Source organism: Bos mutus, chromosome 15 (assembly GCF_027580195.1).
Source record: "Bos mutus isolate GX-2022 chromosome 15, NWIPB_WYAK_1.1, whole genome shotgun sequence".
NCBI classification, from domain to species: domain Eukaryota; kingdom Metazoa; phylum Chordata; class Mammalia; order Artiodactyla; family Bovidae; genus Bos; species Bos mutus.
Genome location: NC_091631.1, coordinates 35,189,894 through 35,202,397, shown reverse-complemented (window position 1 = coordinate 35,202,397; position 12,504 = coordinate 35,189,894). Strand labels below are relative to the sequence as shown.

Below are 12,504 nucleotides of genomic sequence, written 5' to 3'. Positions count from 1 at the left end.
GCACAAAGACAGAAATATAGATCAACGGAACAAAATAGAAAGCCCAGAGATAAATCCATGCACCTACGGACACCTTATCTTTGACAAAGGAGACAAGAATATACAATGGATTAAAGACAATCTCTTTAACAAGTGGTGCTGGGAAAACTGGTCAACCACTTGTAAAAGAATGAAACTAGAACACTTTCTAACACCATACACAAAAATAAACTCAAAATGGATTAAAGATCTAAACATAAGACCAGAAACTATAAAACTCCCAGAGGAGAACATAGGCAAAACACTCTCCGACATATATCACAGCAGGATCCTCTATGACCCACCTCCCAGAATATTGGAAATAAAAGCAAAAATAAACAAATGGGACCTAATTAAACTTAAAAGCTTCTGCACAACAAAGGAAACTATAAGCAAGGTGAAAAGACAGCCTTCAGAATGGGAGAAAATAATAGCAAATGAAGCAACTGACAAACAACTAATCTCAAAAATACACAAGCAACTCCTACAGCTCAACTCCAGAAAAATAAATGACCGAATCAAAAAATGGGCCAAAGAACTAAATAGACATTTCTCCAAAGAAGACATACAGATGGCTAACAAACACATGAAAAGATGCTTGACATCACTCATTATCAGAGAAATGCAAATCAAAACCACTATGAGGTACCATTTCATGCCTGTCAGAATGGCTCGATCCAAAAGTCTACAAGCAATAAATGCTGGAGAGGGTGTGGAGAAAAGGGAACCCTCTTACACTGTTCGTGGGAATGCAAACTAGTACAGCCATTATGGAGAACAGTGTGGAGATTCCTCAAAAAACTGGAAATAGTACTGCCTTATGATCCAGCAATCCCACTGCTGGGCATACACGCTGAGAAAACCAGAATTGAAAGAGACACGTGTACCCCAATGTTCATCACAGCACTGTTTATAATAGGAGGACATGGAAGCAACCTAGATGTCCATCAGCAGATGAATGGATAAGAAAGCAGTGGTACATATACACAATGGAGTATTACTCAGCCATTAAAAAGAATACACTTGAATCAGTTCTAATGAGGTGGATGAAAACTGGAGCCTATTATACAGAGTGAAGTAAGCCAGAAGGAAAAACACCAATACAGTATACTAACGCATATATATGGAATTTAGAAAGATGGTAATAATAACCCTGTATACGAGACAGCAAAAGAGACACTGATGTTTTATATTATAAAGAAAAATAAATTAAAAAAAATTAATGAATAAAAATAATAGCCCAAAGCTAACATCAGTCACTGTATTGAAAAGAAGAAATGGTAAATACTATTAATATTTTAAATTACTTGTAAGAGGAGCAATATTTCAAGCAATTCCAGCTTTGTCCACTGAAATTATATAAAATCTATACTGATGGAAAAACCATATTTTTTTTGGATGAAATTTTCAGGAAAAGATTTCCTGTGGTAGATTGCACTGCTGCTATTACAAAGGCCACAATTGTGTGAAAAAAAAGAAAAAAAAATTAAAGAGAAGGGAACACTCCTGAGCTCATTTTACCTGTCAGTATTATCCTGATAACAAATCCAGATAAAGCAACTTCAAGAATAAAAAACTAAAAGCTATATCCTTGATGAATATCAGTGTAAAAAAAAACCTCAACAAATTACTTGCAAACTGAACTCAACAGCATGTTAAAAATATTATACACCATTATCAATATTTATTTCTGGGATGCAAAAATGATTCAACATAGGCAAGTCAGTAATGCGGCATACCACATTAATAAAATGAAAGGTAAAAACCACATCAAAATCTCTAGAGATGTAGAAAAAGGTTTGACAAAATCCAACATCCTTTCATGATAAAAACCTTCAACAATATGAGTATTGAAGAAATGTACCTCAACATAATACAGTTCTTATATGACAAGCCTACAGGTAACACCATGTTCAATGATGAAAATTTAAGATCAGAAATAAATGAAGGGTGCCCATTCTCACTTCCTCTATTCAATACAGTATTTAAAGTTCTAGCCAGGGCAATTAGACAATAAATAAATAAAAGGCATCCAATTTGGAAAGGAAAAAGTAAAATTGTTTTTGTTGGCAGATGACATCATTTTATATATGGGAAATCCAAAGACTCCAGCAAAAATGTACTATGACTAATTAGCAAAATCATTAAAGTTGCAGGATACCATTCCAACATTCACTAAGCAGTTATATTTCTGTAGACAAAGAACAAACCATCTGAGAAGGAGGTAAAGAAAATCTCATTTACTATAGCATCAAAAACAATAAAATACTTGAGTACATCTAACCAAAGAGGTGAAATATCTATGTATTGAATACTATAAGACATAGGTAAAAGAAATTGAAGGCACAAACAAATGGAAAAATATGCCTTGTTCATGGATCATAAGAACTGGTATTGTTAAAATGTTCATACTACCCAAAATGATAAATTCAATGCATTCCTTATCAAAATTCCAATGATATTTTCCACAGAAATAGAAAAAACAGTCCTAAAATGTGTATGGAATCTCAAAGGACCTCAAGTAGCCAAAGCATCCTGTGAAAGAAGAATAAAGCTGGAGGCATTACACTTCCTGGTATCAAACTAAATTCCAGAGTTATAGCAATCAAAACAGTATGGTAATGGCATAAAAAACAGACATATAAGCCAATGGAATAGAATTGAGACCCCAGAAATAAATCCTCACCTCTATGAACACATTATTTGACAAGGGAGCCCAGATGCTCCACTGGAAAAGGATAGTCTCTTCAATAAATAATACTGAAAGCTGGATATTCACATGCAAGAATGAAATTGGAACTCTGTATTACACTACTCACAAAAATTAACTCAAAATGGATTCAACACAAGACCTGAGAATGTAAAACTCCAAGAAAAAAACAGGGAAATATTTCATTGATGTTGAACATCAAATTAAAAAACTTCTGCATAGTCAAAGAAATGATCAACAAACAGACAACCTATGGAGCAGGAGAATATATTTGAACCCATCTATCTGATGAGGGGTCAATATTAAAAAAAAATAAGGAGCTCATACAGATAAATAGAAAACCCTTAATAATTCAATTAAAAGAAGCAAAGAACCTGAACAGACATTTTCCCACAAAAGTGGGAAGCTTGTATCCTGTTACCTTGTGGAATTTGTCAGTTCTACTAGTTTTTGTGTGGAGTCTTTAGGGTTTTCTATGTATAGTAGCATGTCTTCTGCATCTAATTCTCCTTGTTGCAATAACAGGATTATTGGTTTTGTCTTCCAAGATGTGCTGCTTGTATTGATTTCCATCTTTAGTGTATCAGAAACACAGATGGCACACAAGCAGAATAATTATTAATAGTATATTTCCCACTGGATACAGATTAAATAGAGTGAATCTCTAAGTGTTGTTGGAAACCTAGCACTGACAGGAGGAGAAAGCTTCATTTAAAATAAAAACTGTTTGACTGTGCTAGGTCTTAGTTGCAGCATGCAGGATCTATTGCTTGTGACATGCAGAATCTTTAGGTTGAGTATGTGGGATCTTTCTCCCCAAGCAGGGATAAAACCCAGCTCCCCTGCATTGGGTTTTATGCAGGGGATCTGCTCCACCTTGTCACCACCTCCAGCACGGTACCAACTTGGGGCCAGCTAAAACATCTCACTCAGCAGGCTGAAGAATTAATAGAAAGGGGGAGATATGAGGCCATTCCTCTGGTAATGTTTGTGGCTATGCTTGCTGTGTTGGCTTGTCAGCCGAGGCCTTCCAGCACAGAAAAGGTTCATTGGGCCTATTTGCCTAATCCACCTTCTTTCCAGCCTGTTGACTGGATGAATGAGCCCATTCGTGTTTTTGTTAATGATACTAATCTTTTGGGCAGGGCTTTCATCTATCCTGATAATGTTAAAACAGTGGTCAGCACTCCCTTCAATTTTTCAGGCATGTCTGTTTATCCACCTATTTGCTTTGCCATATCTTCCTCTTTACAAGGAGCAGCTCCAGTTTTGAATGGATGCGTTAGCACTTCCTTGCAAGGCATGCTTACTGATTCTCTGAGAAGCAATGGCAAGAGAGACTTTTGGTCTTTACAGCTGCTGATTCTGGGGGCGCAAGAAAGACTATTTGATGCCTTAAAAAAGGCAGCCCCTTATTTAAAGGACTATCCAAGCTGTGCACTCCCCACTCTGGACTCTGATGAACAAGGACTGAAGGTCTGGGAAAGCATAAGCAGAACTTCTGGCTTTCCTCATTGGAAAGAATGCTTGTATGCTCTTAGGTCACCTATTCCCATTGTTGCCACCAGACATTTTCTGATCGAATGGGGGAGCACCTATCATTTGGATCAATGATTGAACTTGATTTTTAAAGAACCTTATAGACCCATATGGAATGATCCATTTATCCCGTATCCTTTAGCAATTATTAGATGGCATATTAATGGATGGTTTCCTCCTTTAGTGAGTTTTGGTGGAACAGGTCCCATACAGCCTGAATTATGGAGAGCATTGGCTGATATGGTACCTGTGATTTTACATAGACCTTTAAATGAACAAAGATATATTGTATGGGCCTGCATGCATTCTCCCTATGCCTTTTTGTTGGCCAGAAATCGGAATGATTTGGGAGTTTTTGAAGGAGAAACTGTTTATAACATCAAATGTGTGAATTGTTTTATATCAAATTGTGTTTATGGAAATGATTATAGTAATTATAAGGCTATGATGATTGTAAAGCAACCACCATATTTGATGGTTCCTGTAAAATTAGAGGGACAGTGGTTTGATGATTATGCATTGAAAGTTTTACATGAATTTAATAGCTTAATTTCTTGACCTAAGAGATTCATTGGAGCTCTGGTTGTGGGAATAACTGCCTTGATTGCCACAATTGCATCAGTTATGGTTTCTGCTGTTTCCCTGTCAAAAGAAGTGCATACTGCCTCGTTTGTCAATCATCTGTCCAAAAATGTCTCTGTAGCTCTTACTATGCAGGAAATTATAGATAAGAAAATAGAAAATAAGGTCAGTGCTTTAGAAGAAGCAATTCTGCTTATGGGGCAAGAAATTACAAACTTAAAAATTAAATTGTCTCTAAGGTGCCATGCTGAATTTAAATGGATGTGTGTTACCCCTCTACAAGTGAATGAGTCCATGCACTCTTGGGAACGCATTAGGAATCATATTTTAGGCATCTGGAATCATTCAGATTTTAGTATTGATATTTCTAAGTTACATCAGGATATTCAGAATATGAAGCAGGTGGAGTTTGACTTTTATTCTCAATGGCTTTCTAATTCCCTCTTTGAAAATATGGAGGGGTGTCTTTTCCATGGATCCTTTTCTACAATAATGATTAATGCGGCCATGTGCTTATGCCTGTTAGTTCTGATTTGTGTAATAGCCCCATGCCTTTTCAGAATACTCAACCAAAGTGTTTCTGCTCTATCAACTGAGTTTCATATCTACGCTCTAAAAAATAAAAAAGGGGGAGATGTCGGGAGCCACGTTAGGCATTACTGACAAAATGGAGGCATGGCCCCAACCCCCTCTCTTTGTCCCGCAGGCACGGACCCGGGATGAAGGAGTTAGACCTTGTGTTCTGACTTGTTTTTTCCTCTCCTCGGCTGGGTTGACTGAAAATGAATATTAAAGTGCTTATTGTTCTTGAGAGGAGCATGAGAAGGCACAAAGCCTTCTGCAGCTGTGCTCAGAGAATAATTCATAAAGTTAATCATTGACATTTGTTTAAGGACTTTTACAAAAGAGTGTTTCAGGATGAGCACATAGGCCGCAGCTTGAGGCCATGGGAGGGATTGCTATCTGAAGCCTATTTGTGAGGAAAATGTTTATGGCAAAGGAGTTTACTGAATTTAGGGCTTAGAAATAATTAAAATAGTTAGAAGTTAAAGATTTAAGGAATGTTGTAATGTAATGTTAGAATATTTTACTATAGCTTATAGAGGTTAGGAATTTTAGAGATACTATAGCTAGAAGCCTTTTTAAGAGATAGTGAGCTCAGGATGTTAGGGGCAAACAGGGTTTAGAAAGATAACAAATAAACTAAGGAATGTAGCATGAGTTACAGTGTAATCACGAGTTAACTATAGGACACATAAAAGGAAGTAGGTAATAGATGGTAAAGCTGATTCCGAGAGAATCGCTGAAGCAGGAACTCTGTTTGAAGGGCACCAATGATTTATGGAGATAATAAATCTGGGTGAGGGGGAACTGAAAATGTCAAACCTCTGACCTAATGCTTTTGTAAAAGTATAAAAGAAAATCTTAAACTTGAAATAAATGCGCAGTCCAAGAAAATTGAGAGGCTGCGTCGTTACTCGCCGACACCATCCCCCACTTCAAGTTGAATCCCTGGCTGCTGGAGCTGGACTCCGGCACATTGGGAGTATGGAGTCTTAGCCACTGGATCACCAAGGAAGTCCTGAAAAAGCTTCTTTGAAGGCGGAACCTGCTTCAAAAACCTGCAGTGATGAGAAGTAGACAAAGGTAAGCTGCATTTTGACCACATTGCCTAGTTCTGGAAAAGCTATGCCTACAGATTCAGGCATCTATTCACTCTGCTGGGACTGAGCCAGTGGTCTCCTTAGTTGTTTAGATCAATTTAGGATGATCCGTGAGTCCTTGATTCTCATATGTGATGTTGTTGTTGTTATTATTGAATTGCTCAGTCGTGTCTGACTCTTTGTGACCCCATGGACTGCAGCACAATAGGTTTCCCTGTCCTTCACCATCTCCCAGATTAAACTCTTTTAAACTTATTTAAATGTAAACTTAAACTCCCAGATTAAACTTAAACTCATTTCCATTGAGTCGGTGATGCCATCCAACCATCTCATCCTCATCGTCCCCTTCTCCTCCTGCCTTCAATCTTACCACAGCATCAGAGTCTTCCAATGAGTCGATGCTTTGCATCAGACGGCCGAAGTATTGGAGCTTTAGCATCAGTCCTACCAATGAATATTCGGGGTGGATATTCTTTAGGATTGACTAGTTTGATCTCTTTGCATTCCAAGGACTCTTAAGTGTCATCTCCAGCACCACAATTCAAAGGCATCAATTCTTCAGTGCTCAGCCTTCTTTATGGTCCAACTTTCACATCCATACATGATTACTGGAAAAACCATAGCTTTGACTAGACGGACCTTTTTCAGCAAAGTGATGTCTCTGCTGTTTAATATGCTGACTAGGTTTGTCACAGCTTTCCTTCCAAGGAGCAAGCCTCTTTTAATTTCATGGCTTCAGTCACTTAATTTCAGTCACTGTCCAGTGATTTTGGAGCCCAAGAAAATAAAGTCTGTCACTGTTTCCATTTTTTCCCCATCTATTTTCCATGAAGTGATGGAACTGGATGCCATGATCTTAGCTTTTTGAATGTTGAGATTTAAGCCAGCTTTTCCACCCTCCTCTTTCACCTTCATCAAGAGACTCTTTAGTTCCTCTTCACTTTCTGCCATAAGGGTGGTGTCATATCTGAGATTACTGATGTTTCTCCCAGCAATCTTGATTCCAGCTTGTGCTTCATCCAGCCTGGCATTTTGCGTAATGTACTCTGCATATAAGTTAAATAAGCAGAGTGACAATATACAGCCTTGATGTACTCCGTTCCCAATTTTGAAGCAGTCCGTTGTTCCATGTCTGGTTCTAACTGTTGCTTCTTGACCTGCATATAGGTTTCTCAGGAGGCAGATAAGGTGGTCTGGTATTCCCATCTCTTGAAGAATTTTCCAGTATGTTGTGATCCACACAGTCAAAGGCTTTAGCACAGTCAATGAAGGAGAAGTAGATGTTTTTCTGGAATATGTAATGTTAATGTTATGTTTGTTTTACAGAGGAAGCAATAGAATCAGAGAAGTTAAATGACTTGTTCACAATATACAAACTATTCTAGCTTTTGACTCCTAGTTTAAAAGATCTATCTGTGATGATGATTGTAGTGACATTTTTGGTAAAAAATATTTTAGTGACTGTATTTGTAATACAAATGATCAAAGTGTCTTGAATAGGGCTGGGGATTTGGCATCCAGACTTATTACAAAGAGGCTTCAATCTGCTTGCCTTAACTTGTTTCTCATCACTGCACAAAATATAGATTCCATCCAATTATCATCCTACTCTGGTTTACCTGCCTTTGCTCACATCCTTATCCCACCACTCTCTTCTTTCATATTTACAACTTTTTTCAGCCTCTGTTTCTACTTGCTATTGGGAGATGTCATGGTGAAATTGAGTTTCTTGTGTAAGGAGGTGTTTAGTCCCTGTAGGAATATGAGGGAGTGGTGCTCCAGGTTAGTCCCCCTGAGATTTCTCACCTGAGGAGCCCAAGTTCAAGTATCTTTAGTTATGCAGAAATACAAGAAAGCATGTATAAAGTAATTTCAAGTTCTCCAGGGATGAGTTCTCCAGGGCATATGATTCAATGCCATATAATGTTCTAGCATCAGTACACTGAATCACTGAGTTGTATTTATGAGGAAATGGGTTTTGACTAGAGGTGAAACTTCTGACAATGTAGTGTGAACTTTAAATTGACAGATTCAATAGGTAAGAAAGTGAAAATTCTGCTGTGTGCTCATTAGTGGGTGTTCCATTTGTAGTTCGTCTTCCACTGATAGTTGGAGATGCTGTTGAAGTGATGTCTCAGTGCTCAGGAATCACTAGACACAGATGAAACGTTTGAGTCAGTAACTAACTGATGTTGATGCTGGTCAAGTTATTTTTCTCCCCACTTCAGAGAAAGGTTCAGGCAATAACCAGAAGTGTCAAGTACTTTGCATGCACTAAAATCAAATCTTAGAAGTTTGCAACTGGAAGGGAACTTGTTTAACAAGTCCAACACCTACTTTTTCCATTGTAAGGATGAAACCTGAGGGAGTGATCTGCTCAAGTATTTTGTGTCAGTGAGTTATCAAGAGAGCATTATAGTCTTAGTTGAATATTGTGGAACATCTGTGGTCACTTGCTCTTTACCACTCACATTTTGTTCCATAACATGCTTAAAATCAGTCCTAAAAAGTTTTCATTTTATTTATATTATACTCTAAATTTTCTAATTTCAAAGTCAATCCACTTTTAAATATTGGCACTGAATACACATTCTTTCTTAGAAATTTATTTTAAATGTTTGATCTTGTGAGTATATTCTCTTAATTTTAGGTGATTTTTATATTCTAAACCTAATTATTATGGTTAATACAGACATTCAATTTTAATGATGATTTATTCAGAACAAATCAACTTGCCTTCTAGTGTCTACTAATGTCCTACTGATCCTCACCCAAGACATTAAATGTCTTCACCTTGCTGTTTCCTTCTGTTCTTCTGGGTTCCACATCATCTTCCTGATGATTTTCAAGTCACCACACAATGGCCAGTAGGCCTTCAATGGGATGCTAAGTTGTCATCAAAAACCTTTGATCTGAGCAGGTCATCTCTCCTCCTTTTGTTTTCTTTATCTCACCTAAGGTACTTCCCACTGATGACATTCTATGATTATATTTCTTTGTACTTTGTCCCAAATTAGAAGTAATCCATACCTCACTGAAATGTCTGAAGCATTTATCACCTCTGCTTCCTAAAAGTGTTGTGCACTTTCCTTTTAGACTCTCTTTTCCTTAAAGGTTTTTTGGATTTTCTTCATTTTTTATTCCTTTATTAATCCAAAGTTGATTTAACATTTATTATGGGCCAGCAAAAAACAATAAAAATCTTTGACTCCTGGAGTTAATAGTTTAGTGAGGGAGTTAGAGTTCATATTTATATGTATAATCTAAATCCGTATATATATCTTTTCTGTAAGATGTTATGGTAAAGCCTGGATGAACTTTTTGACAATTGATGGTAATGGACAATGGACAAAGATAGAGCTAGGACTTAGAGAATACTGAGACAAGGATAGAATGTTATTTTGTGTAGTGTTTCCAGCTCTTTGTTGAGTTGTGGGATTAAATGTGTACCTGAGATTACTGAGCCTAGAAAATGATAGGTATTCAGTCAGTGTTTGTTGAATAATTAATGATTAACTTCTTGGTGAGAGGGAGACTAAAAGAGAAAAAATAGAGAGAAAAAACACATTTAAATCACAATTTCGGAATGATCAAAATCGGACTTTTCTTAAATCATCATGACAAAGATGAACCATAAAGAATTAACCCTGAATATTTTCTGTGAAGGCCAATTGCAAGATAATTGACTATTATTTCACAGTCTATGAAAAAAATCAGTAAACTGAAGTCATTTCACATTATTTACAGACCACCTAAGATCTGAAACACAAGTCCCTTTTTGTTTTTCTGCAGAGTTTTCATATTTAACCAAATCACAAAAGGGATTTTGAACTAGAAAAATAGTTATAATAAATAACAATTGACTGTGCTGTATCTTTGAATTATTAGACTTATAAAAAATTTCATGGGTATGTTTTTCCAGTTGTTAACTTTTATACTTTATAAAACATTTGTTTTAAGACTATTTTCATTTTCAAGCTACACAAGTTGGAAAAGAATTTTGATATTATTTTGTACTTTTCAGACAAGATTTCTGAGACAGACTTCTTCACTTCCTCCTTTTTTTTTTGCAAAAAGATTCATTAATTTGAATAATTGCCCACTCTCCAAAATTGCCAAACTGAATTTCTGTCAGAATGAGTTCCTCTTTTTATCTTCTCCTAAGAATATCTAGGGTTGAATGAAAACATAGCTATTGAATTGTGACTTCATAATTTATATACTATGCCCATAAATGCAAAATATGCTCCACTATTGAAATGAAAAGGCAAAATCAAAGCTCTGTGGTTGAGTTTATCCTCTTGGGCTTTTCTAACTTTCCTGAACTCCAAGGGCAGCTCTTTGGAATTTTCTTGATTATTTATCTGCTGACACTGATAGGAAATGTCGTCATTATAGTTGTCATCTGCCTGGAACAGAGCCTGCATGTTCCCATGTACCTGTTTCTCCAAAACCTGTCTGTGGTGGATGTTAGTATCAGTGCAGTCATTATGCCCGAAATGCTGGTGGTTCTCTCCAATGAAAAAACGTCAATTTCGTTTGTGAGCTGCTTTGCACAGATGTATTTTATTCTTTTTTTTGGTGGGACTGAATGTTTTCTCCTAGGGGCAATGGCTTATGACCGATTTGCTGCAATCTGCTCTCCTCTGAGCTACCCAATGATTATGAACAAACGAGTTTTTATGAAATTAGTTCCAGGCTCATGGACTTTGGGTTTCATGTTAGGTACTGTGCAAACAACATGGGTTTCTAGTTTTCCCTTTTGTGGCCCCAGTGAAATCAATCACATCTCTTGTGAAACTCCAGCAGTGCTAGAGCTGGCACGTGCAGACACATTTTTGTTTGAGATCTATGCCTTCACTGGCACCATTTTGATTATCATGGTTCCTTTCATGTTGATAATTCTGTCTTACATTCGAATTCTCTTTGCCATTCTGAAGATGCCATCAACCACTGGGAGGCAAAAGGCCTTTTCCACCTGTGCCTCCCATCTCACATCTGTTACCCTCTTCTATGGCACAGCCAGTATGACTTACTTACAACCTAAATCTGGCTACTCCCCAGAAACCAAGAAGTTGATGTCCTTGTCTTACTCACTTTTAACACCTCTGCTGAATCCACTGATATATAGCTTGCGCAACAGTGAGCTGAAAAGAGCTTTGATAAAATTATGGCGAAGAAAAGTGGATTTACATACATTCTGACTATGCTGAGAGGTCTATGTGATATTACTGCTTGATTGAACTTTATTTAAGTTTAATAAATGGTGAAGACTGTTTGCATTTCTTGGTATGAATATGCTTAATTTTTGAGTTCTACAAATTTGATAATATAGTAGAACATCTTTATATATTAATGGTTTTATTTTTTTTCATAGATGCATAATACTCCTTAATATTAGGTGTCACATGGTTTCTTCAAAAAATTGTTTATTGGTGGCCATATGGGTGTGTGTTAATTTTTTGTTCCTCTAGAGAATGCTAAACAAAGAAACTAGTTTTATGCTTTCACAAACATTGTTGCTTTAATTTCTGTAGTATAGGTTTCACAGTACGGTTTTCATAGAGTAAATAATCTGAGTTTGCAAACTTTCATGAATGTCACCAACCTTTAAAAAATGATAGTAACAATTTTGTATTGATTCTGAAAGCCCACTGTGCCCTGCTGACTAGTTTCATCTCCAGGAAACCAACAAATAGAGAGATAGCTTTTTATTTTTTGAGTGAAAATATGTCCATGCATGAGTTGAAAAAAACAGCTCTTTATTGAGAAAGACCACACTGGTTCTATTCAAGGACCTATAGACATTATAATCCAAAACTGTATTTCATTTGGTTATTTTATATTCTTCCAGTGCGTTACTATTTTTGAGAGTAATTTATCATATTTAATTTTCACTTATAAGCCATGGTCTGGAAATCTTGTCAAAATTTCTGTTATAGAGCAAAAATGCCATCAACACCTCAACATTTGTCAAACAGTATATGGTTT

At 36.6% G+C, this 12,504-nt stretch overlaps 1 protein-coding gene across 1 annotated transcript; it reads left to right on the top strand.

Annotated features, from left to right (window-relative positions):
* Window positions 1-10,772: 10,772 nt before the first annotated feature.
* Window positions 10,773-11,717, top strand: LOC102283000 (olfactory receptor 10A6). The gene has a single exon (XM_005910800.2). The coding sequence runs from the start codon at window positions 10,773-10,775 to the stop codon at window positions 11,715-11,717; it is 945 nt and encodes a 314-aa protein (XP_005910862.1).
* The last annotated feature ends 787 nt before the right edge of the window (window positions 11,718-12,504 follow it).